Source organism: Corapipo altera, unplaced genomic scaffold, assembly GCF_003945725.1.
Source record: "Corapipo altera isolate COAL_440 unplaced genomic scaffold, ASM394572v1 2b, whole genome shotgun sequence".
In the NCBI taxonomy this organism is placed as follows: Eukaryota; Metazoa; Chordata; class Aves; order Passeriformes; family Pipridae; genus Corapipo; species Corapipo altera.
In genome coordinates, this window is record NW_020884874.1 from 23,888,402 (window position 1) to 23,913,352 (window position 24,951).

The 24,951-nt window shown below is 40.0% G+C and overlaps 1 protein-coding gene across 1 annotated transcript in view; it reads left to right on the plus strand.

The window, feature by feature from the left end:
* Nucleotides 1-24,712, plus strand: part of AIG1 (androgen induced 1) — an 86,820-nt gene extending 62,108 nt beyond the window's left edge. Inside the window, exons 4-6 of the mRNA XM_027633906.1 lie at nucleotides 11,269-11,384; nucleotides 20,869-21,032; nucleotides 24,077-24,712. Coding sequence (XP_027489707.1) covers nucleotides 11,269-11,384; nucleotides 20,869-21,032; nucleotides 24,077-24,114 — 318 coding nt within the window. The 3' untranslated portion in view covers nucleotides 24,115-24,712. The remainder of the gene's footprint in view (nucleotides 1-11,268; nucleotides 11,385-20,868; nucleotides 21,033-24,076) is intronic.
* Nucleotides 24,713-24,951: the final 239 nt, after the last annotated feature.

Below are 24,951 nucleotides of genomic sequence, written 5' to 3' on the forward strand. Positions count from 1 at the left end.
CATTCCCAACAGAAGCCATTCTCCAGTATAAAGTCAATCAGATAGTCTCAGGCAGCTTGGAATCACTCATATCTCTCTTCAGTGACACATTTGTAGTGGTCTTCCTTGTTTGTAAAGGTTTACTCTGCAATTCTTGCACTTGTAGTCACTCTCACTATTTTAGTTGCAACAGAACAATGTTATAGGTAACATTACGAAATACATCTAGTGACTGGCCTGTCCATTCCCACCTCAAAGGCATTTCCATAATCTTCTGCTTTAAACACACATTCACACACAATTTGACCATTAACAAGGAGACAGACATGTAGAACTGGGTCTTTTCTGTCATCTCTCTGTTCCTCAATTAAAAACTGGTGACTTATGGGTCTATTCAGAAAATACTCTGAGAGTGTGAATAAGAGACACTTCAGAAGAGCACAGTGTAGAAATACTGCAGATCAGGTTGGTTCAGCTTTCCTTTTCTGCTCTTACCCGAGAGAACCAAGGGAGTGGTATCAAAGACCATGTACCAAATGCAGCAACTTTTTACAGACCCAGCATTGGCCAGGGAGTGGAGAGGGACAAGAGATACTGAGGACTGACAAGAGTGGATATAAAGGCAGTGACCATAACAGCCAGGCAATTAGGGACACAGGGCCATAGAATCACAGGGTTGATGGGGTGAGAAGGCACCTATGGAGATTGTCTTGTCCAGCATCCCCCTCAAGCAGAGTCAGCTGTAGCCAGTGGCCTAGGATAGTGTCCTGTCAGTTTTTTAATACCACCAAGCATGGAGACTCCACAACCTCTCTGAGCAACCACTTTCAGTGTTTAATCACCTTTACAGTTAAAAAAAGGTGTTTCTTACATTTAAAGAAAAAGTGTCATGAACTACTTGCATGTGTGGGTGACCTCAGTCCCTATACTGGCATCAATCCCACAGCACAGAAGAGCTCAGATCAGCTGAAGAATACATGGCAAAAGTTTACAGATGACGGATTGTACAGCTTTATGAACACGTGCTGCAAAGGAAGTTCTGTCTGTAATCCCTGTGGCAATAGGGGAATATAGATAAAATTTCTAGTACTGCAAAAAAAATGCATTATGGTACTATAATTATCACCAAAGTAATGAATTACTCAGACCACATTTAACAAGGTCTTGTGAAGGAAACGAAGGGATACTTTGCTTGAACTTCTTTAGACCTCATCTGGAAGGCTGGAGCAGAAGTCCTTGAGGACTTTATTCCATGATAGGAGCTGTGATACCAGGCAGAGTAGGAAGCCCTGCTTTCTCCAGGGTTCTCCAGAGTATGAGAGATGAGACCACTCATCCCATTGCAACCCTGCCACGCACGTACTGCTGTCCCAGGAACAACTGACCTTACACATGGTAACAGCTGTTGTTCTGCTCCTCTGCTTGCTAGGAAAAATGCTACCATGTGGTAGGAAGAATCACATCTCGTCTCTGGTTCTCCTTCCTTTCTCACACTTGAAATAGAAAAGCCATGCAGGTCACTGACAGCTCAGTAAGATCAGCCTGGCTGGGGACAGAGCTGTTAGTGAGGGAAGCAGAGACAGACATATCAACATTAAACTGAACAGAAAAAATCAGACCAGAGTCTACAAGACAACCCAGAGAAGCCATAGCTTTAATACTATGGGTGTCACAGCTCCACTGCAACCTGATCGTCTTGGAGCCCTTTGATATTACGTATGTTCAGTATCACTGTTCTCTTATGATGCTTGTTTACTGCCCATCACTGTAATCCTCCAACAGCAAGAGAGAATAGGCTATTTCCCACTGAAAGTTTTTTGGCTTTTTTTTTAATCAAGCTCTGCATTATCTGTGTTAAAGCAAGATTATTTATGTTTGCAGAGTTCAGAGTCTAAAAAGTAACGAAATGTGAAAGATAAACTCTTTACAGCAGTGTTAATGTCAGTTTTATTTGCATCTTCTTTTTTACAGTATTCAGTAAATACGTACAGAAATACCTTTGCAGAGTGTTATATCATTGTCCACATTTTCCAAAAAAACCCAGATAAATAGAAATGTGCTCTGTGTAAGGAACGTAGTTGAATTTTGCTCTAAAAGAAAACATCACTTCTCACTTACTGATATTTGACACAGTAACAGTATAACCTTTAGTTACATGATGTATATTGTCTTCAGCTCTCATCGCTTGGCAGGGATGGTTCACAGAAGACATGAATGCCTTAGTTCAGGCATGGGTGAAAGGCAGAATACCTGTCAGTCTCTGAATACGTTCTGTTCCTCTTCCCCCTGCCTTCTCTTCAAATGTGTATCTTTTCATGCTTGTCTAAACCACTTTAGCCATGCAGTGTATTTGCATTTTATAAAGAAGTGACGTTATCAGAATTCATATATATTTAAGAACAAGGACAAACACTTTCTTGCATACTATCCTGGTTAACTATACTGAGATCTTTCTTAGTCCAAGCACGTATACACGTGATTTAATGTCCATTTGTAAAAAGCATGCCACTCTCTTGAGACCCTTGTATTTATCTGCTTTCAATTACATTTAAAGTATTCAGAAAGTCTCCTATACTAATCCCATCCAAGTTGGAAGCCACATAGCTCATGCATGAGACTGTCAAACATGAGTAGTTGCAGATGTCAGTGCACCAGTGGCAGGAATCCAGGAAGATAGATCAAGGCTTAGTCACTGAAAAATACATGCCAGCACATCTCAGATACATAGCATTGTAGCACCTCATGAGGAAAACGTGTCATGACAGGAAATCAATAACCTCTTGCAGGCGATCTGTTTTTGAAATATTCTTGATTAATTATGCCAGGGTGTGTTTGACAACTTTGCCTGATCCAGCATTAACCTAATGCTTTTTGCATGAAGCACTATTGTTACTGGTCTCATAAGTCAAATCTGATGGTTCAAGTTGTGTTTTAAAGGGTCAGGTTATAGATTTTGTAATGTCTCTGTGTCTGACATTGCTATCTTTCACTGTGGTGTGTAGACTTTTACTATCAATCAAAATTACAATTGTTTTAAGATGAACAATAGCATTTAGAACTAATTGCATTTGAAGCAAAATAATGCTCCAAAATAAAGTATGTCATACAGTGGGTAAAAGAAGTAGGGAATGTCAGTGTGTTTTCATGACAGAAGACCTTCATTCAGGATGTTCCCCAGGCTTGCTTGCTTACGTGCCTTCTTTACAGAGGAGAAGAAACTCTAGGAGACCCACAAGGAGGGCTACATATCTGTCTTCCTCTGCCTTCCTGCACAAACTCAGGGCAATGCATGTCCAGCAAAACTGGACAGACAGAGAGTTAGCAGGTGCAGTAGTGAGACTATGCTGATGTTAGTCTGTTACTGCTTTCTGTAATAAAAGAACAAAAAAGCTTAGGAGGTTATGTCCTCTAGAGTTGTTTGTTAAAGGAGTTTGCATGTACAGTGTAAAGAAATAAAAAAGATAATGACAATGCCTGTGTGATAAATTGTTTGAACCACGTTGCAGATAGTTGCAGTCGCCACGTGATAGACCAAAGTTTGACCTTTGGCTACCTCACCTGCACAACACCCAATAAATCCAGCTCCTCAGTAACCACTTCCAAGATTTTGAATTTCCGAATAGCATCAGAGAGCCACCACTTGAAAAAGAAAATGCCAAATAATGGTTTCTTTATTTTCCCAAATGTGGAATTTTTTTCCCCAAATTATACTGGCCCAAAGCCCAGGACAAGCAATATTTAGTCCTGGACCAGGGACAGATTCAGAGTCCAATGTTTTCAGGTTAGAAAGAGCATACTTTGGCTATCATGAAGCCAAAAATGTCCTTCTGTGAAAGCCTTAGTCCTGGGAGATTTCCAGATATTAGAATTTAATACAATTTAATTGATGTACAGATAAACTTTTCGAGTCAGTTAAAGAGATTTAGGAAATGTATTGATACAAATTATTTTCTCCTTTTGAGACCTTAGACTGATGGTGTGGAAGGAGTTGCCTTTGGCTTTTCAAGGAGAGGAATACTGTTTTCCATATGAGTAATCTTGTTTTAAACCATTGCTAAAATACATCTTCAAGCTCTCTTTAGGGATTTTTATGATAGGAATACATGAGGCTCAATGACTTTACAAGCACTTTTTCAGCATGACCTGTATAAACAGACAAACATTCATTCATGCAAATTAAATCTTTGTAATACTTGTAAAAGTGTGTGTGTGTGTGTATGTGTGTGTATAAACATTGATTTTAAGAATAATTTTAAGACACAAGAATATATTTCTTTGCCTAGATAAACCTTTTTGCAGATAGTACTTTGAGAAATCCTAGGGCAGGTGGTTTAACTGGCAAATAAGATGAACAAAATATGTATAAAAATTAGTTTGCATTCATGGCTCAGCTTCGTGAACGAAGATTTGGGAATTAGGGTTACTTTGCATAATGCTGTGATTATTGAGTGCGCCTTGCACAGGATTTATGTGTGTGCATTTCCACACTGTTAGTAGCATGTTTTTTCTCAGGATTCCATGGCAAAAATAGACTTGAGGTTGAAAGTAAATTAGGGTTTGCAGGGTTTTCTCAGCTCTGGCTGAGTGCACAGAACCTGGGCTTTGATGATTGTCTGGTATTTTGAAAGTCTCCAAAGGGTCAAGCAGTGGCAGGAGCTGACTTGAGGAGTTTGGGCACAGCACAGAACAGATAGAAAGCCTAGCTAAGGGATCCCAGCAAAAGGAGAGAGGTGACGCATGTGATACTGCACTTGACATGTGTTTAATGATATCTGCATACATGACAAGCACTAAAAGTAGTTACATTGAATTAAAGAAAATAATCATGTAGCAATGCCATTCCATTTGGCAACATGGCACTGGTTTTGCACAGTTTTGCTATACTGTATGCTCTGTGTCCGGTCCCTACGATCACCTTGTTTCAAGTCCGAGTGGCCAAGATTTTGTATGTCAGGTTAAGGTATTAAGGATAGGAACTGCAGTGAAGCAGCTTGGAGCAGCAGGAGCTGAGATGAGAGATAAGAGAGCTCAGAAGGAGGCAATTGAAGAAGCCTCCAAAAACAGAGGGGAACCAGGACAGAGAGTCAATCAAGGTAGCAACTGATAGATGCTGAAAGGTCCAAGATGTCTCAGAGCTAAAAACTTGAAGGCGTAGATTGGCTTTCATACCAAGTTTCTGTTATTTCTCTATATATGCTTGCTCATCTTAGGCTGACACCCAGGAATGGAACTGAGGAATATGATGTGGTTCTCCATTCCTCCATAGCTACCCTATGTGACCTTGAGTGAGGATAGGATATCCTGTTCCTACAGATCAGGGCTGCTGTGAGGGTATGTTTAGTAACACTTTGGAGGTGCTGAAGTGCTTTAGCGATTGGCACTGTGGAAATTCTGTAGATAAACACCTATATATAACCTCCTGACACTAATACAGACACAAGGGTGAGATCAGACTGTCACTGCTATTTCAATATATAGTACATACTGCATGTGTCAGAAAAAAACGAGAACAAAGCTGTCAACCTCAGATATGCATGGATAAAGTCATACACATCCTCTGAAGTCAGGAATGCCATATCTACTGTGTTTATCTGCAGAAAAGAGGAAAAGATGGGGTAACATTAAGGAGGAAATGTTAATTTTCTTTTCAAAGAACTCTATGCTCTTATATCGATTGAAAATGGTTATCTTTGTCTGATTGTGTTTTGTGGCATTACAGGGTATTGGTCTTTGTTTATATCATACAATACTTCTTCCTCCCTCCAGCCTACCATAACAATTAGTGAGCTGCCTGTGGCTGCCTTGGAGTACATCCTGTGCATCAGCGTGTCTCATTTAATAGTCATAATTTCTCATTTGGAAGAGGAAAAGTGCTACCAACGCTTTCAGTCTCACAAGGGCTCAGACTCACTCAAGGATTCCGATTTATTATGCACCCAGCTCTGATATCCTCCTGCTCTCTTTGTGTATTAGGCTGCCTTGGTAGAAGGTATCATCCTTCAGATGACACATAAATACTTTCTTGCCAGCTGTTCATTTTTCAGAAGTTTCTCAAGGAGTAGATCATAATTGTACCTCTGTTTTACTAGTTTCTGATCAGGTTCTCCACGTTACTCTGCTGGGAGCACACGGAAAATGGAGCTTTATTAATGCTATTACTCTACAAAAGGCACTGACTACAACAGCAGGGACTTTTAGGCCTATTAGTATTGGTTTCTGAGGTGAACACACCAGTAATGGTTTTAAAATTAGGGGAATGGGCGTAGGTCAGTTTGCTGGTCGTTTCTGTAACAGCTTTAAACTCAAGGTGCAGCCTAAACGCCTAAGAGGGAAAAAGGAGGTGCAGGCACTTTCATTCATTCTGGCATGGAGCAGCTGTTTAACAAGACATAATCTTGTTATGAGTTCAGAAGAAAAAGGTAAGGGTAACATCCTACTGATGAAAACTCAGTTTTATAGAGGAATTTAAAAAGGCAGAAAGCAGATGTAGCCAGCAGACATAGCGGTTTGCACAGCAGAGTGCAAAGAATGAGGCCTCTACCAAATTCGTACCAGTGTCTCAGGCACAGTGGCTGTGTGCTGCAGGGGAATTTCCCCAGCAGATGTTGAAGCAGCTACCCTTGCCAGGGGAGAGGCTTTGACGTGGATGCAGTGTTGGGTGGCAGATGTAGCCCTTCAGGTCCTGGGTTGCACAAGTTCTGTGGATGAAGACCAATCTGCAATCTCATTGTTGCAGGGTGCACCAGCTCTCCCAGGAGGCTCTCAGTGTGTCAGTTAAAATGTTGGTGGACATCAAAACTGCAAGGCCTCCTTTCTTGTCACTAGGCTTTCACTGGCTCTTAAGAACATGGACTGAATGTCATGCTGAAGGCCTCAGAGGTCTGCAGTATTTCCATTGAACTAAAATATCCTATACCCTGTAGTTTTTTAACCTGATCAAATTGAGTAATGAGTCACAGTCTGCTGTTGGTTGAAATAAATTATAATCACAAGTTATGTGATCCCCGAACAGTTTAACCATCCCTGCAGAACTACTGCATGACTGGGCATCTAAGATGCCTTTATAGACTGAACTGCTTGTCTTAAGTGTAGTTCTGGACAGTCATTGCAGATCAGGAGGGTGACTTGGGAAGACAGCACTACCTGTTTGTGCTAAGGACAGAACTGATGCCAATACATAAAGCTGTCAGTTTAGCACATTTTGAAAAGCTTTAACTTTCCATTTAAAACACAGTTAAGAGAGGGAGAAAAGGCCAAGCAAGGTACTGTTGAAACCAGTGTTAAAAAAAGCAGCACTTGCTGTTTGGAAGATAAAATATATAATCAGGCTTTCAAGAATGAGCACTTAATTGCCTTAAGACTATTATAGAACTCATTGTTAATGTACCTAATCTGCATAAAATCTTTTTTTCCAACTAACTGTTGCAGAACACACCTAAAATGGGAAAGCACAGTCCTCCATCAAAGCTCAACTTACCAAGCCACCACTACAGATGTCTTGCATTATTTATAATGTGATTTTCTGGTCTCAAATGTCATTAGACACATATATACCATGTAGAAGATGGAACATATTTTAGTAATATCTTTGAAAGAGTTATTAAGGAGCAGAGTTTCTCTCAGGAAGCAGTGACAACGGCTCTAGGAATTAATTCACCTGCAGATCTCAGGGTGGTGGGGGTTTTTTTTACAGTGTGTGGTAATTCAGCTTCACTCAGAGGTTGCTTCTTTGGAGTCAGTCTCCGGAGTGTCTTGTGGGTCAGATTCTCCATACAGTACCCTTCCTGCACGTTTCACCCAGGCTCTGTGCATTGTACTGGTTTCTCTCTGTTTTCATGCATTGTTACCAGCAGTTGAAGATTTGGCAAGAATGGATTTCTTCACCATTTGTAGGTGATGGATCCTTGGGAAGCAGTGCTATATGGTGGTCACAGAATGGAGAGGAAATTGCAGCTTTCTGTTCTGCCACAACCAGCACTTCCTAGAAAAACGATCTGTCGAAGCTACCTTTCTGTCAACAGGGGTAGGCAGTGACAGGGTCTGAGCAGAGCAATGCTGTGGTCATGTAATGGGTCACATTATGGCCACACTTCAACTCACAAGGTGGTTTTGGCAGATGGATCCTTCACAGAGGGGTTAAAAACGGGTCTGAGGATCACTGTCTTGGCACTCCAGAGGAAAAAAAGGATTTGTGGCTGGGAGGGCACATTGGCAGGTAGCCAGCCACACGGTTCATTAGCTCATTTTGCTGCTGCCTGGGCAGGGCTGGGACCTATCCCGAGCCTGTGGTCACCACAGGGAACATGTGCAGCAAGTGTTGCCTTGCCAGGAGTGGAGATGGTGCTCCCTGATGTGGCCACAGCATTGCTCAGCATGCAGATTTCACAGAATACTGTTGAGTTGGAAGGGACCCACAAGGATCATCAAGTCGAGCTCTTAAATGAATGGACCATACAGAGGTCAAGCCCACAACCTCAGTGTTATTAGCACCAGGCTGTAGCCAACTGAGTTAGTGTCAGCACAGTCATACAGGCAGAAGTGTCTCATGGGAGCAGCTGATCTCAGTGGGAGCAGAGTAAGATATCCAGGTAAAAATGCAACTTTGCTTGTAAATACTTAGCCCATAATAAAAGTGTCTTATCAATAGAGCATTGATTAGTAATGCTATTAGTATTAGAGGATTTGAAATTTTAGGCCTCCTGCAGCTTTCCCACCTCTGATGGATTCCACTGCAAGCACATTTCACCCCTGGTCCTCTTCACCGTGCATCAGTCTAGAGTTTTAATTGGCACTGTTAGACAGAAGATATCCCCGCCTACAAATTTTCATGGTTTTTAAATCAGGGTTTTCAGAGGTTAGAAAAGGGAGAATTTATCTTGTTTGTAATTTGGTAAAGGATCTGAAACTGCTTTTTAGAGTGACACTTTCCTTAGAACATTTTAAACCAAGGTTCATACTCTGTATTTGTAAAACTGCAGTGTTTGCACATAGCACCGACATTCGCTCTAACAAAGTGAGATTAAAGACACATCTGTGATTTCCTCCTTACTCTTTTAATTGCACTGTATTTTTAACAGGATTTTGTGTACAAATTCTCTACTGATACAGTTCAGTATCCTCTTTTCCTCCATCCCTTACCTCTAGAAAAGAACAGAAGTCAGAATTTAGGAAAATAATAACCTATTTTATTATACAACCACAGAAACTGGGAAGAGGGAAAGGAGAAGACTATTCTAGATTGAGGGTTGATTGCTAAAATTATTTTAACTACTTTTTAATTGGCAAGCTGTTGAGATGTTATCATCAATGAAGAACTCATCAGCAAGCAGTATCTAAAGTGGTAAACATTTCTGTTGAGAAATGGAGTTCACGAAGTCTGTAACCATCATCCATATAGTGAAGAATTAAAACTAAGTGACTGGATCACACAAGGATTATCAAGGGTGAGGTTTGGAGCTAATAGTCTTTTTGTCCTTTGGCTTTTTCCTTGAAGACGTTCTGGAGGCAGGGCAGGAGGCATCTGCACAGCCTCCATCTGCCCTGCTTTGGGGCTCTCCAGAGCTTGCTTTGCTGTCAATCCCTGTTAACGGACTCTGAAGGTCCTCCTCAGTTTATAGACCTCTCATCTAATAGTGGCCACCTTTATAGCAGACCACATATAAAACATCTTTACGTTCCCTTGATGCTGATTTATGCTGTTTATAGGGATGGGGGTGGAACAAGTTGATAAAGATGAAATTGAAAGCTCCCCTAACTGCTATATTATCCACCTGGCATTCTCCAAATGCTACTCATTAATTACTAATGCCTCAAAAATCAGAGCAGTAATCCAATTCAAATTATTTTGTATCTCTCAGCGAGAGCATTTCCATTATCTTATCATTTCCCATTCAAACAATTGTTCTCTGCAGTTGTCAAAGGCTCAGACTCCATTCTGTTTCCTCTCATTTGAACCTGTTATCCATGCAAGGGTATTTCTACTCCATGCCTGTCCTGTCTTCATACTGGGGAAAGTTAGTGTGGGTTTACATTGTAATTATTACAGACTTACCAGTCTGCCCCTCCAGCTTCCCACAGAACTACATGTGTGCATCTGATGGCAGAATGTGGCCAGTTTATGCCATAACTTTCTTTTTCAGTTGGTGATCAAGTACTGAGGGAACCTGGTTTAGGACCTAGTCTGCCCTTGCAATCCTTATACCTGCAGACCTTTCTGTGGTCTGAGCAGGACAGTTCACAGTCACAGTCATACCAAGCCCCAGAGCCAAGCTCTCAACAGAAGTAATTCCCTTAAGACATCAGCAATAACTTGGCCCCATGGTGGCAAGGCAGGCTGTGTTTCTGGAATCACCAACAATGCTGGTCCTACATGAGCTGTATATTCAGGAATGATGGGGCTTATTTCTTGGCACATTTGTTCTTCACTTAAGTATATATTCATGCCTACCAGCACTCTGAAATGTAGACATGGAGTGTTGGGGGCAGGCTGGATGCAGTTTTTCATGCTGCTGACATTAATTGGATGAACAGGCCTTCTCAGAAGGGGCAGTGTAGGAAATGTGTATGGGAAAATGACAAAATAAGGAGTTTCACAGCTAAATAAAGACAAGCGGCTGAAAATGGTTTTTATGGTTTTGGCTTTCATATGTTTCATTTGGGAATCTAAATTATTTTGCACAACAAGTACCAAATTAAAATTCACAACACCTTTCTGAAGATAATTGGTCCTGTCTTGCAGATGGAGGAACAGAGGTACTGAGGCTATCACTTGAAAATACATCACCTGCTTTCAAGTCCCCAGATTGAGATGCACTTAAACCTAATTCTCAGAAGCATTAAACGCCTCCATTTATATTCATTCATTTGACATTGTTTGTATTTAGTATCTGGAAATCAGATGCATTGTCTCCTAACTTCAGGGGTCAAAATAACTGAAGTGACATGGCAAAGATCACAGATAACTGTAAGGCCAGAGTGGGATTGGGACCCATGTCCCCTTGTGCCGCATCCCTTTTTCACTCACTATCTGTCTTGGATTCCCGGACAAAAGGAAAAGCACATTCTGCTTACTCAGTTTTCCTCTGCCCTCTCGAACAATTGGACATTTTAGAGATGATATCGTTTGGGTTATTGATCAGCTTTATAGAGTCATTTTACCTTGTCCTTCTAACCATAAAGAATTGTCTTCAGACTTCTGTGATTAAGTTTCTTATTATAGAATTGAAATGGAAATGCAGTGAGAACCATTTGTATCACCTGTTTTCCCCCAATGTTTTGGTTTTTTTCCAGCACACAACAGTTTTGCCCTTTGTATTAATCGAGATGAGAACAACACATCATCAGTATCCCAGCAGGAGCTGTGGACTGGCTGCAGTGTGCACCTTCGCTGTTGGCTATATTTTATGGTAAGGGCTGTACATGCTGTGTTTTCACATTGTATTGGGGGTTTTGTACTGCTAAATTTGGGCACATATTTCATTATGGATATAATCACTAACAGATTCACGCTGCATGCCTCGTTTGGTCCAAGACCTGGGCTTTGTCTGGTTTCCCCAGATGCTTATATTTTTAGAAAGTATATGCCAAACCTCACACAACAGGAATTTGTTGAACAATCCCATGTAAGCAGTGGTCTTTCCAAGGGTACATTTTTCAACCTTTTTTCAGGCTAAATGTTTTTCTTGGACCTTAGTTTTATTGCTTAGGGTTTTTGTTCTATCACATAAAATTGAGAATAGGCAAATGATTTCCTGCATCAGTATTTAAGCATCAACAGAAAAGATAGAACACTCTTTTTTCTTTACTAGTTCATAAATTCTTTCTGTAAAATTGATTACAGAATAAGTCAGTAATCCAAACACTCTAAAATTTGTTTTAAGAAAAGAAAATATTTGTGAAAAATTAAACTAAAACAGAAATTATCTTTCTTATACAACATTAAATTAAGTCTTTTGGCACTTTCTAATCAAGCATCTGTCTTGCATGACAGAGTTAATATACTTTGGTGATCCTAGCATTTTATTTTTCACTAAACCTTTGTTTTATTTACATTGCTCCTTTGATGTGATCCATCCTTTATCCTTTCTGCAAATATTCATGACCCCCCTTTACTTCTCATGTTCTTTCTTCTCACCTCATAACAGCCCTCTCAGCTAAGAAGATATTTTCCAAAATTTCCACCAATCAAGTGAGATAAAACTAGAGTGAGAGGAACATGGGCTCAAGGCAGTACTATCATATTGCTTCAACTATGCACTTTGTCCCTTCAGTCCAGAGAGAGAGAGATCATTATTCATAGACATCCATGCACACCGAGTGATCATAAAATGCTAGTAATCCAGCTGAAGTGGGATGTCGTGTCTCAGGACAACAGTCACATTCTGCCATTTGCTTTTACAAACTTACATACCCTTCTTAAAAAAGAATAATATTTGTAATTGGAAGATAAGGGCAGCCTCATGCAAAAAGGCACATTATTATTCCTGCAGGAAAAAGTTATTACGTTTTTAACCCATATGTAGTAATGTTTAGCTGTGATATTTCTCGACCTTCCTCTGATGGTGCCTGGAGACAGGTTGGCAGAGTTACTGTACCTGTGATCTGATCTCCTATGGCAACTCCTTTTAGATGATTTCTCAAAATCATCTAAATAGACACATGAAATAGTATTTAATAAGAATATAAAATTGAAACAATCCAGTTCTACAAGTGAAATAAAACCAGAGGTGTCTTAAAATATTTTAAGAATCTGTTACAGTATCAGTGTGGTGCTCATGTAGCTTGATCCTGCCTACTACAGTGTATCTGCATCCTGCAGCTACAAGGTAAAAGGAAATTGTAGGACTAGTAAAGCAGGAGAAGATGATTCTGCATTCAGAAATAAACTACTACGCAGATACCCAATCACAGCCTATGATCCTTTGCTTTTGCTGTTTATTGGTTTTGCTTACACAAGTACTATTTTCAAAATAGATAGGGCTACTTTCAAGTAATTCATCTTTTTGTGATTTCTCTAAGTTGTGTGTCTCTGAGGCAATTGCTTATTCAGCCTAAAGGTTATCCTGCTAAATTCTTCACTTACAACCCATTTCTCCTTCGACTGTTAAGAAAGGAGGTATTTGGGGGAGAGCGAAGGCAGACACAAGCTACACTGTGCCATCATTTGCAAGTTCTGTGTGAATTCAGCCTGCAGGTGCAGAAGACTCTATCTTCTATCTGCAAACCAAACCTTCGCTTGATTATATGAATATGTTATATCACATTCACAGGTCGGAAAAATCTACCAGAAAGTATGAAGAGTAAGGGAGTTTTTATCCCTCTCACTCAGGGTGTGCCTACCTTTCACAGCTGTAGTTCACTGTCTTTCTGCTGCCAAGTGACCAGATTGAAGTAGAGACCTTAATCACTAAGAGGGCTTGGAATTGCTTAATTCAGATTTGCTTCCCTTGTTGGCAGAACCCTCAAGGTTAGCTCAAGGGTATTAAAATGAGACTACACCTGCAAATGACATAGTTATGTACAGCCTGGTAGAACTTCCTTCCTTTGTACCTATGGTTGTCCAGGGGTCCTCTGCTGGGGCTTAATTCTCGGTTTATGTTGTTTTAACTAGAAGTTAGGGATCTGCCACTTGAGAATTTGTCTTTTTCCCTGTGTCATTTTTTCCCTCAGCAGAAGTGTTTTCACTGCAACTCTCAGCAAAAGACTATTGCTAATCAGATATCCTCTATGTTTTGCTCTTGAGTTTTGAACTCTCTTCCCACCTCAGCTGAAACCTTCTTACCATGCTACGTTTTATGTATCGTGTTGCATTTTGTACTGTAAAGGAACATACAGCAGGATATTGTTTTGGATTGATTCTGTGAATGCATTTTTTTCAACTCCAAGTAGAGCAGAGCTTGTTATTTCATATGTGACTGAATCTTTCTCGTATGAAAAAGGCGGTGGAATAGCAAGCTTTTTTATATATATTTGGTAAACAAGAAAACAGGCAAACAATTCTGAATAGAAACACTGAAACTGGAAGAACATAGCTAAATAACTTAGCATCTCCTGAGCATGATTCAGAGACTTGTTATCTGAGAAACATCCTTTCTTGAACAGTAAAACCTTTTCCTGTTTTTCTTTCTAATTTTTTGCAGTCAGAGAGTATTTGAGCGCACTTAGCTCATGCACTCTCTGTGAGGGGGAGCTCTCCCATGCTCTTAAGGAGCTGTGCTCAGGCCATGCATTCACAGACATGCATTGCCTGTTGCAGACCATACATGGACTTTCAGGATTAAGGCCATGGGACAAGATAGGAAAGGCCTATTGGCTTTATTTAGCATGGCTTGAAAAAGTCACAGCTTGTATTGAATTGTTAAATCTAGACAGTGCTAAGAAAACCGAAGCGCTTGCCAATACTACCAGAAAATACTGCCAGTGGATGTATGGAGTGGTTGTCAAGGAACAGAAAAGAGCCAGAAATGTATTGCTCCTTGTAACAAGAATGACCTCATGGTAACTAATATCAGAGCCTAATATGTCCCTAAAATAAACTGAGACAAATACGTTTATTTAAGATGTTTTTCCCTCTGCTTTTGAACACTTTAGGATGTCAAAAGAACAGACCCTAAGATCCTGACTCCGCCACTCTAGTTGTGCTGAGCTATATGTTTGGGAGCAAAAGACTTGTTCTGCTCTCTTGTTGCTAACTCAAATCCACTAGGATATGCCTGCACATGTGCCAAGCTTGGACTTGATTAATTCTTTCATTCTTTGATAAATCTATTTAAAGATATTTTAAACTTTCATCTGAATATAAAGTTTCTCTTGAAGCGACTTCAAGAGAGTTTTCTAGATTTGCTGAGGGAGAAGATTTAGATGAGGTAATTTGCTGAGTTCTTTTTGAACAAATTTAAGAAAGGAATATATGCTGAGGATTTGGAGTGAATTTGAGATTGATTCTGCTAGCCTTGCTGTAGGATTTCCACTAGCAATTCTCCATAGAAGGGAGAGGAAGATCAGAAAGAGCAGCTGTTGGCGCAGATTGCTAGGACAAACCTTGACATTCAGAAGAGAGGGACGGAAAGTTAGAGAGTGAAGCTGGTGAGAATTGACAGTCATATTGATAAAAGAAGAGCATGATTGAGAAACCAGAGGATTTTTGAGGTTGCTGGTGCTGATGGTGCAGGAGAGACATAACATGGCTTTGCTAAGGTCTGCATGTAGGGAGAGGGTCATGCATGCTTTTGGAAGTGAGCACTGAGAACAGAAGTTCAATAGAGATTAGAGAATCAATGATTAGAGAAAAAAACAATAAAAAGTCCTGGGGCCAAGTAAAAGCGATGAACTAGAATTATGGGTTAAACAAGAAATGAGTAAGGAATGTGCAGCTCACAGGTCAGCGACTTCAAAGTTGAGATCATGCAAGTAAGTGGGAAATGCTGAGAGAGGGAGAGAGGGACAGACTTTGAAATCAAAGTGGAAGGCTGATGTAGAGGTGGGTGATAGATGAGACAATGCAGAGGAGGAGAAAAGAGTTGGAGCCAGAGCTGCCCAGAACAGGAAAGAGTAGGAAGAAACAGAAGCAACAGAAATAGGCCAGGAAAAGATAAGTGTCCTCTGTAGCTGACCCAGAAGGAGGGTGGGAGTACAGAAATGATTTCTTCCGTGAGAAAAGGCTGTATGGACCTGTTAGGTCTGATATAGCCGTTATGGACTGTTACTTTCTGGCTCCGCTTCACCTCCACATCCTCAAATGTTTCAGTCAAAGCAACAGTACAATCACAGATGACATGCATGGGTAATATGTTCTCAGTTGTGCAGCTCCTTAAAATATACCTCAAGAAGGCATAGCAACCATTACTATATTTAAAATGAAAAATTATTTATCAAAATAGATGACTTCCAGAGATGACAACGCTTTGCAGTGAATCTGCTAAGTTTCTGTCATTCTAGCTACCTGTACATAAACACAAATTTCTGCTAAGCTTTTTTCTTCCCAGAGGATGCCAGCACCATGTCATGCCAAGTATGTTTCTCACGTGACATTATTTTAACTGCAGTTTTCCAGGGCTTGTCTTCTTCTGACTGCATAAGCCACTCCAAAGTAGTAGCACAGTTGTATGACCATGTATTGTTCAGCACCACTCAGATCAATGGTGAAGGATTCGGCGTTAAGAAAATGGAAGAAGAGGGGATGATTGTTGTTATTTCCTATGTGATGACTGTATATTGAACTTATTTTTTAGTCTTTAAAATTTCTAAGCTATGTAAATTCCTGGTGTAGGTGATTTAGGCCTGGCTGGCCATTGTTACAAGAAGCCCAGAATCTTAATGTGGCTGAGATCTTAAGAATTCTGATTAGATGCAGAACAAGCTACCCTGTGTTTTTGTGGGGGTTTATGAAAATGTGCCTCACATCAATCAGTATTAGAAACCAAAAACAGAACAAATTTGGTGTGGGTCATTGTGCTCCAGTCCTTGAAAGCGCAGGATTGGTCCTACTGTGTAACCACAAATGATTTGTTTGTTCAAGTTTTGAGTGACTCAGCTGCTGTAAGCCCATCAACTCCTTTGGAAGGCATTCCACAGTTTAATAGCTCCCGGTAAAGTTCTCACTTTTTGTGGAGAAGGAAAAGAATTATGCTAGAAAAGATCATGGAATAAAGGTGTATAAAATGCCCATATTCTGTTGTTTGCTAAAGAGTAGCCACAATGAGAACTGGGTCCAAAGATTCAGCCTTCCTTTGTGCCAGTCGCTGGAAATATGAAGAGCACTGAAAATCTGGAAAAGGATTTGCTGCTGCAAGAAGTAACCAGAAAGGAACTGCCATAGTAAATCACAGTAGTCATGTATCCAGGCTCCAGCTATAGCTAATGTCAGATGCTTCAGGAGATTTTAGCAGGCCATTATGAAACAACCAGCCTGCAAGGGAAGTTTTCTTCCAAAACTTATGTCAAAAAGTAGATGCTTGGATCCTTTAGTCTTGGTGGTTTATATACTTCATAGGCTTTGAACTCTAGGCATAACTGTACATGTTCTTATTGCTTGTACAGTTTCCAGACTTCTGACACTTGCTAGAGTTGCATGATGTGGCCTAGAGCAAAGAAGTGGACTAAGTAGAATTCCAGACTTGTATACCTCAAAACTATTTTGAATGTCTTTATTTCAGTGATGTCTCTCTGAAAGACAGGTTAGAGCATTCCAGAGGTATTATTCCAGAGCATTCCAGGTATCATTCAGAGAGATATTTCCATTATCATATTTGAATTTCTTGTCTCTGAGTTCTGTTGAGAGGATTCTTCTGTTACGAGGAAGAGAATTGGCAGCTCTTCAGACATTTTATGTCATGCATTATTATTCTGTGTCCTCTCATCAATTGCTCTTGAAAAGTTACACAGCTCCTTATCTGATAGTCCTTGTTTCCAGAACACATAGTACTGATTGTTGGTGGCTGCAGATTATGATGAAGGACTCAAATTGGGCAGGAAATGGTTGGACACTCTCTTATAGTCCAGACAACAAAATGCTGACAAGCTGCGATGCCTGAGAGCAACCATCATGAAGGGGCAACCATTTTCTGCAACATGTGTCCTATTGCAAAATCTATGGGGTGTCATGATTATCTGCCTTTATATCCACATGGTGAACTTCATTCTACCAGGACTAAGGTTTTACACATGCTGTTGTAACAGCTGCATTACTTAAAGTGACAGGTAGAGTAGTTTTCTTCATTAACAAAAGAGCTATAGCCAGAGAAGAAATGTATATGTATCTTCTCTGCATAGTTTTAATTTTCTCCTGATTGCTTTGATAGGAGAGATATACAACATCTTACTGTATAGTAAGTGAAAACCAGCTACAAAGTCAGATTTTTTGACAGATTTGTTAAAAAGAAGCAATATTGTGCATTTTCAAATAGCTTTTTCTGATTTCTACACCAACTGGTTGGAAATTTCTGAAAACTACCACTTTTTTTAACAGGCATTTTAATTTGAATACAATGTGTGAATATTTCCATTCCTTCTCCTTTTACTGTTTCTACCAAATCTCTGAATGAGCTCGATGACCTGTAACATGTTCATCTTTGGAAACACACGGTTATGTCTACATGGGCTGCTACAGTAGCAAATCAGAGGGAGGTTCAAGTTAATTTTATCTTCTCAAAAGTAGCTAGTCCAGTTTTTGCTTAAACTTTTGCTCCTCACTCTATTTTTACCTAAACGGTCCATTTTTTATATGTGTTCGATAACAAGGTCTTCAAGTGGATCTAGATTTGCACTCCTAAGTAAATCTTAATGCATGCTTCCCTGTGTTTAACTAATGAGGGTGGACAGGAATAATGACTACTAGAATTGCAACATTGAAGGCATTCATTAACATTAGTAATCAGCAATCTTGTGTGGAAGCTTTAGGCAAATGGTTGATCAGCCCTTTATTGTGCAGCCTTGAGATGGCTTGTATTCTAGCAGGAACTAAGAAAGGCCATCAGGTGAGGTTTCCATGGCAGCAGTCCTCCCTTTACTGCTCTCATTTGTAGTATAGACAATGCAGGAGTAGTCAGTGTGTCACTGCTCAGTGGAGAGAAGATAATATTACTCCATCCCAATGTAGGGAGCGGCATGTTGCAGTTCATTTTAGGAAAGATCAGGTGGCTGATCAGGTGGTTTTGTGACTATTGTCTCCAAAGTGATGCTTGGTACCTCCTGTACTCAAAGCAGGAGTTCCTACAGTGTGACTGCACCAGGGACAGGCATACAATAGCAACACTGTACTCAGGAGCATTGTCACCACGCAGGAAAGGGGCTCCTGTGCTGAGCAGCAGGGAGCAGAGTGCATGAGCTGTACTTAAAAGCTCTGAACTAACCAAAGATTGCTGACATTCAGGAGCTCATCAGTGACTCATTGGTTGGATTTAGAAAAGATTTCCTCTTTCGAGCATAAATGCGTTCTAGTAAATGCCACTTCTACTTGTTTTGTGAAGTTGGCTATATACCTGCAATTTAGAAGGTCCTTTGAAAAGTCTCTCTGTAAAGGTGCTTAATAGCACTGGGCAGTTTCATCACACCAGAGAAAATAAGTGAAAAACAAGACCAGCTCTTTTTCAGTCTTTGTCTTTGGAGCTTGTTTTTCACAGAATGATCATAAAACAAAAGCAAATGAAACTGGAAACTGTTAGGTGATAATAGACATTTCCCCGCTAAGCCAGCCTCGTAGTAGGGGACAGCTCATTGCCCTCTACCCAACTGTCTCATCTTTTTCTTTGATCATGGAACATGGTGTCCCCTGTTACACTTTATTTTTTCGTAGATAACCTTAATCTTGTTGGGTTAATTCTGTCACAGAAGAATATTGGGGAAAATAACTGTAAAGTACAGAGATAATTTTCCATATGTGAACTGATTTGGAGAAAGGGGGTTTAATTTGCATTTAGATCGTGCAGATTAATTTACTGACACGTAATTTCCTATGTGAAGTGTCTAGCTGTTAAGGATTTGGCTGTAATAAAAGCTTTTTCAAAGAGGAGGGAAGCTATGACAAGCATGTACATTTCAAGGGTGATGGAGAATCCTTTTACAGGAATTCTGTACTCTCTATGTGACAGAATTTTATTTCAGTTTTGAGTGGACCTCTGTATCTCTGCCCTTTAGGAGCCTACGACTGCTGATCTAGTGATCAAAAATTTTTCTTAAACAAATAGAAATACCAGCAAGTGAAGCAAATCATAGGGACATGGAAATCCCCTTCTATAATGGGGATTGCAGCTGCTCCAGCTGTGCTTCACTGCGAGCTTCTCTCTCAAATTTCCAGGTCAGAAAGGAAGAGATTTGCATTCTTGAAGAGAGCCCAGCAGAGCCCCAGCCTGTCTCCACTGAGCACTTTACCCAGCTAGCTTCTGTGATGTTTGCTCAGTTGTTTGCCAGTGTTTACTTTTCTTAACTTCCACCTACTGAAACATATGGACTCACTCTGCTCCCTCTGACTTCATCACTCACCATGTCAGATCTCAACACAAAAGCTACTACATCAGAGGGTACAGGTGTTCACTACAGTCACAGCAAAACCACATACCTGAAGTGCTGCTTCAGGCTGCACTGCAGTAAAGCTGACAGTGTCTATTGGATTAGTGTACCAACAATCTTCTCTGTAGCTGAATGCTAAAAATCTGTGTCACCGGCAAACTCCCATCAATACTTTTTCTTTACTGTGGAATAATTGATTCTGGAGCTGGGCACTACTTTTGAGGTGGGTTTTGGTTTGGTTTTTTAAAAAAATGTTTATCCTACCTAGAGAAAAATTATTAGATTCCAAATGGTACCAGGTAACTGAAAGAGGAGCAATCTAAAAGACATTTGCTAAAGAAATTATTCTCTCAAAGAGAAGCTGCACCACATATTTCTTGCAAACCCCAAAACTGATGCGTTTGCCATGTGTAGTGAGGAGAAGCATCAGAAACATATAAATGTTTGTGAAATGAAAATAGGCTGCTGCCGAAAGTAGGGAGTGTTGATCTGTGTAGGAGAGCTTGAAGAACCCTGAATGTTCTTAGGATAAAGAACCTACCTGGAACAGAGGCTGCTGCAGTTTCCGGCTTTGGCTCAAAACAGGGGTTTCCTCGCAAATATAAATGCAGGAAGGAAATACCTGCCTACATCAGAAATAAAAACTGGCCAACTGCTCATAATAAATTTAAAGCAAAGCAGTAAGGATGTGGGAAATCAGTCATAGTTTCATCATCTGTGATGTCTGTTCTGGGTAGATGTCATCCAGATGCTCCAGTTCAGTTGGAACTTGCAGGCCTTTCAAATAATTGCTATTTGCGTTAGAGTAGCTAAGCCTATAGGGCAAGGTACTTTTGAAAAACAAGGCTGTAAGAGTCTGTGCTTGTTATTTTTGTTTTGTTTCAGGGTGTGCTGGATTCACCATGTTACAGGAGTGTGGGTGTACCCGCTTCTTGAGCACCTCAGCCCAGGTGTCAAAATAATCTTTTTTGCAGCTGTAACCATAATTATTAATATATTCTACTTGGTGGGAGAGGTCCTGAACAGCTACATCTGGGATACACAAAAATGTGAGTATTGTTTTAGGAATATTATCTCATGAAGTACATGGTCAGGACTTGAGGATGCTTCTCTGAAAATCTAGAAGGTTTTAAGCTGGCTAAAACAAAGGAGAATGACAGAAGTTCCACTGAAACATCTTAGTTGGCTTGCCCTTAAAAGCAGGCGGATTAAGAGAATGGCTGCTGAAAAGCCTGGTGAGCTCTGAATATGTATTCTTTTTTATAACTTAAAACTAATTTAAGAGCTCTTGGCAATTACCTGGGAGGTTTACAACCCACTTACTCGCTGATGAACCCATTAAATGCAACTAGAATAAAGTATCATTCTGTGTGAATGTTGTTAATGGCAAGCTTAGACTTAGAAATAAAAATATACTTTTTTGGTATTTTCAGGTAGAAGGTGTTTTCTGCTTATAAATTTACTCAGGGAAAATGAACATGTTCTTGTCAGTAAAATAATAGGAATGAAAGATCACCTTAGTACAGGGTAAACTTAACTGTGCAGACTCTCCATCATCCTGCCTAGGCCACCCATTGCAGAGGAAAGGAAAAGGGAAAATAAGACAAACACAAGATTAAAAGTAGGTTCCTTTAATCTAGGAAAGATGTTTCTCATTTATCAAATTGCCTGAAATAAGCAAATAGCATTCATAATCACTGCTCTGACAAATCACAACTAGAGTGAAATAAATGCACATGAGAGTTGATTGCACATACAAATCTTGTTTAGCAACTCCTTCAGTATGAGGTAGAATCTAATGGCAGAAGCTCAAAGCAGTTTTACTTGCCATTTGTTTGTATTAGCACCCAGGTGTAAAGCGTCTTTTTCTATTTGCTCTAGAACCAGCTATCCTAATGGTTACAGTCTTCAAGACTGGTATTCAGTCCACAGTTTGATGTCACATTCACATTTATCTAACTTCTATGAGTTAATTTGGGAAAGGTATTTCTAAAAAAGGCAGCTGCGAGGAATTATTGACCTAAGTCCTGTATGAAGGATAATAATGTGGTAAAGAATCACATGTTTTTAGCAAGTCCATGAATAAGCAGATGTTGGAAAATCTCCTGTGCTATTCCAAACTATGCAAAATCCCTCGTTCTTGTGGCCCACCACCCTAGAGGAGCTAACATCAATTGGATTGTTCCTCCAACCTCTTTCAAGGTTCACCATGGCCTTATTGTCCTCTCCCTCATTCCTTCCTTGGGATAAAGAATATTGATCCAGAGTCCTTTGAGGCTCAAACACTTGCAAAATGGAAAATGTCATGAGTCACCTGCTGTTTTGCTGTGCTTGAAACACTTTGCACGAACCTAACCTGAAGTGTGTGGCAGGCACACCACTAACAGCAGATGTAAAATGATGCCAGTCTGTCACTGTGTGACACTTGGGAAAATATTATTTGAAAACTGTACATTTAAAAGAGGCTTTTGAGCAGTAAGCCTGCAAATCAAAACAGTCTGCTATGAGAAAATTTCTGGGGTGAGAAGGGGTTGGTTTGGGTTTGGAGTTTTTTTTTATTTTCCTCTGGAGATGCATTAAATAAAACCTCACTACTGACAAAATGATTTGCAGTTAGTTTTTCCAAGTTAAACCACAAACATGGTAGGGAAGGAAAAATTTGCCCTTTGTACAAGCCAGTGTCTGTCCGCAGTTTTGAGGGTATCTGCATTCTTGCCAAAGTATTTGATGCATCTGCAGTAGAGTGCTTCAGAAGAAAGGAAAGAGGCGTTTTCAAAAAAGCAAATAAAACAGCTTTTAAAACTGTTGGGAAAGTTCCTTCCAGCAGAAAGCAGAAGACTCAAGATTGGCTCTGGAGCAGCCTTGTAAAGCCACTGTAATCTTTTGGCCCTGCCTCTTGTTTTGGTTGTTAAACCTTCAACTGTGGCTCTCCCATTACATTAGTTTGCCAGCAACACCGAGGGCCATTATATTTGGGCTGCTGGAAACATGCAGACCCATTTGTTTCCGTGCTATTTCTTTCAACAAGGCAGCTCTGCTGTTGTGCTTTCTAACTGCAGATGGGTCTTATTGTTTCCTGTATTGGAGTTAATTATCTATGTTTTTAAAGTGATTTTTTTTTTGTACTTACCACCTGTGTGTATTTTGCACTAGCAGGTGATCTTACTTGTGACTGGATTTTCCTCTCAGCATTCTCAAATGTTGCTTCTCTTTTGCTTTCAGTCCTTAGAATTCTTTCTTTTCCAGCATGCAGCAGGCCCGAAAACCTCCAAAAGAAATATTTGTATTTGAGATGTCTGGCAGAGAGGGCTTAGTCAGAAGAACAATACTTTTGTCAGATACCAATAGTAATTCATTGTCCAGGAACAGGCATATGAAATAGCTGAATGCTTTCATTGCCAGAAAAAACACAATCTTCTGCCCAGCCCGGACTTTGCTCAGCATAGCAAAGAGACAAGTCCTGCAGCTAGGCTAAGTTCTTTAAGAAGCCCTAGACTCAGCTCAGCTCTCCTGATATTACTGAAAGTCACGGCCATTACGAGAAGAGAGAGGCACCCTCTCAGCAGTAATTGTTCTCTTGAACTCTCAAAAAAAGGAGATAAACTTGCAAATATTTAAAAAAACAATGTTGAAATGGAGGGGGGCTTAAAATTACTGAATTCTGAAACACAGCTATTAAAACTTTTCTTCAAACTAAGTTTGCTGCTTAGCTTCAGCTATAGTAGCATCTACTTTAATTTGCTTGTAGGTAAGCAGTGGAGGTGAGGGAACTAACTGTTCCCAGACCCCTGCAGCCGTCAAAAGCTGAGCCTGCAGCAGGGGGTTAGGTGGATTGATTTGAGAATGGGAGGCAGGGAGGGAGGAAGGGAGGGAGGACTGTGCAGTTTATTACTGGACAACCACTGCCATCAGGTGTGCAGATGCTCTTTTTGTTCACAGCAGGTGAAGTAACACATGCAAGAGCGCATGAGCAAGTACAGGAGAATCAATGTCAAGAAAGGGAAAAGAAAGACTAATGCATTAAAAGAACCTCTCAAAGTAAACCCTTCATTCATTGAGAGATTTTTAAAAGCTGTTCTCCCTATGTTTTCAGGTATCGAAGAAGGAAAAGAAAAGCCAAAATTGGAGTGAACAACAAGAGGCAACACAGAGGATTGTTTATGGCTCCATGGAAGATTTCTCATCCCCAACAGAGGTCACCATGGAGAGGAATCTTTGGAAAGGAGGAAGTTTAATGGGCCTTCTGCTCAGTGCAAGGATATTTTTGGATTTTATATGGAGGGAAAATGATTTTAGCTAAAAATAATAATATCGTTTCAACCTTCATTCCTATTTCTCCATGCTTGCCTGTGACATACACATATAAGATGTATATTTATCTCCATGGCATTCTCAATGTGCATTTCTTGAATCAAATAAGTCATTAAATCATTAAATCATTAGATCACTTCTGCCAAGAAGAACGAGTCCATTCTCTGTATTGTTTGAGAAAAGCTTAACCAGATAGGTATAATGCAGGGAAACAAAACAATTCTACATATTTCAAAGTACAGCATACAAGTTAATTGCATGAATGTATCTAAAGAACAGTTCGGTTTGACTGAAATATCAATGTAACAGCTGCCTTAAATTTGTGATGTTAATAATTTTATCAGTCTAGTAAAATCTTATTTGCGGTGTTAGAATATCTTCTTAAATAGGCCTAAATAAAGAACAAATTATCCTTGCATTTCTGTTTCTTCATGCTGATTCTTGAAATTCTAGATGGATTGATGACATTTGAATGATATATTTTCAGGTTTTCCAGTGTCAGCTGTAGATTATATCAATTCTACATAAGGATTTTTCTTATTATCATAGTACAGCACGTGATTCTGCATTTTCAAGTTGTTAAGTTCTCAATAGATGGGCTGAGCTGCTAGTGTTGTACCAGAGAGAACATTTAAGCCTTACTTCAGGAAGGCAAGT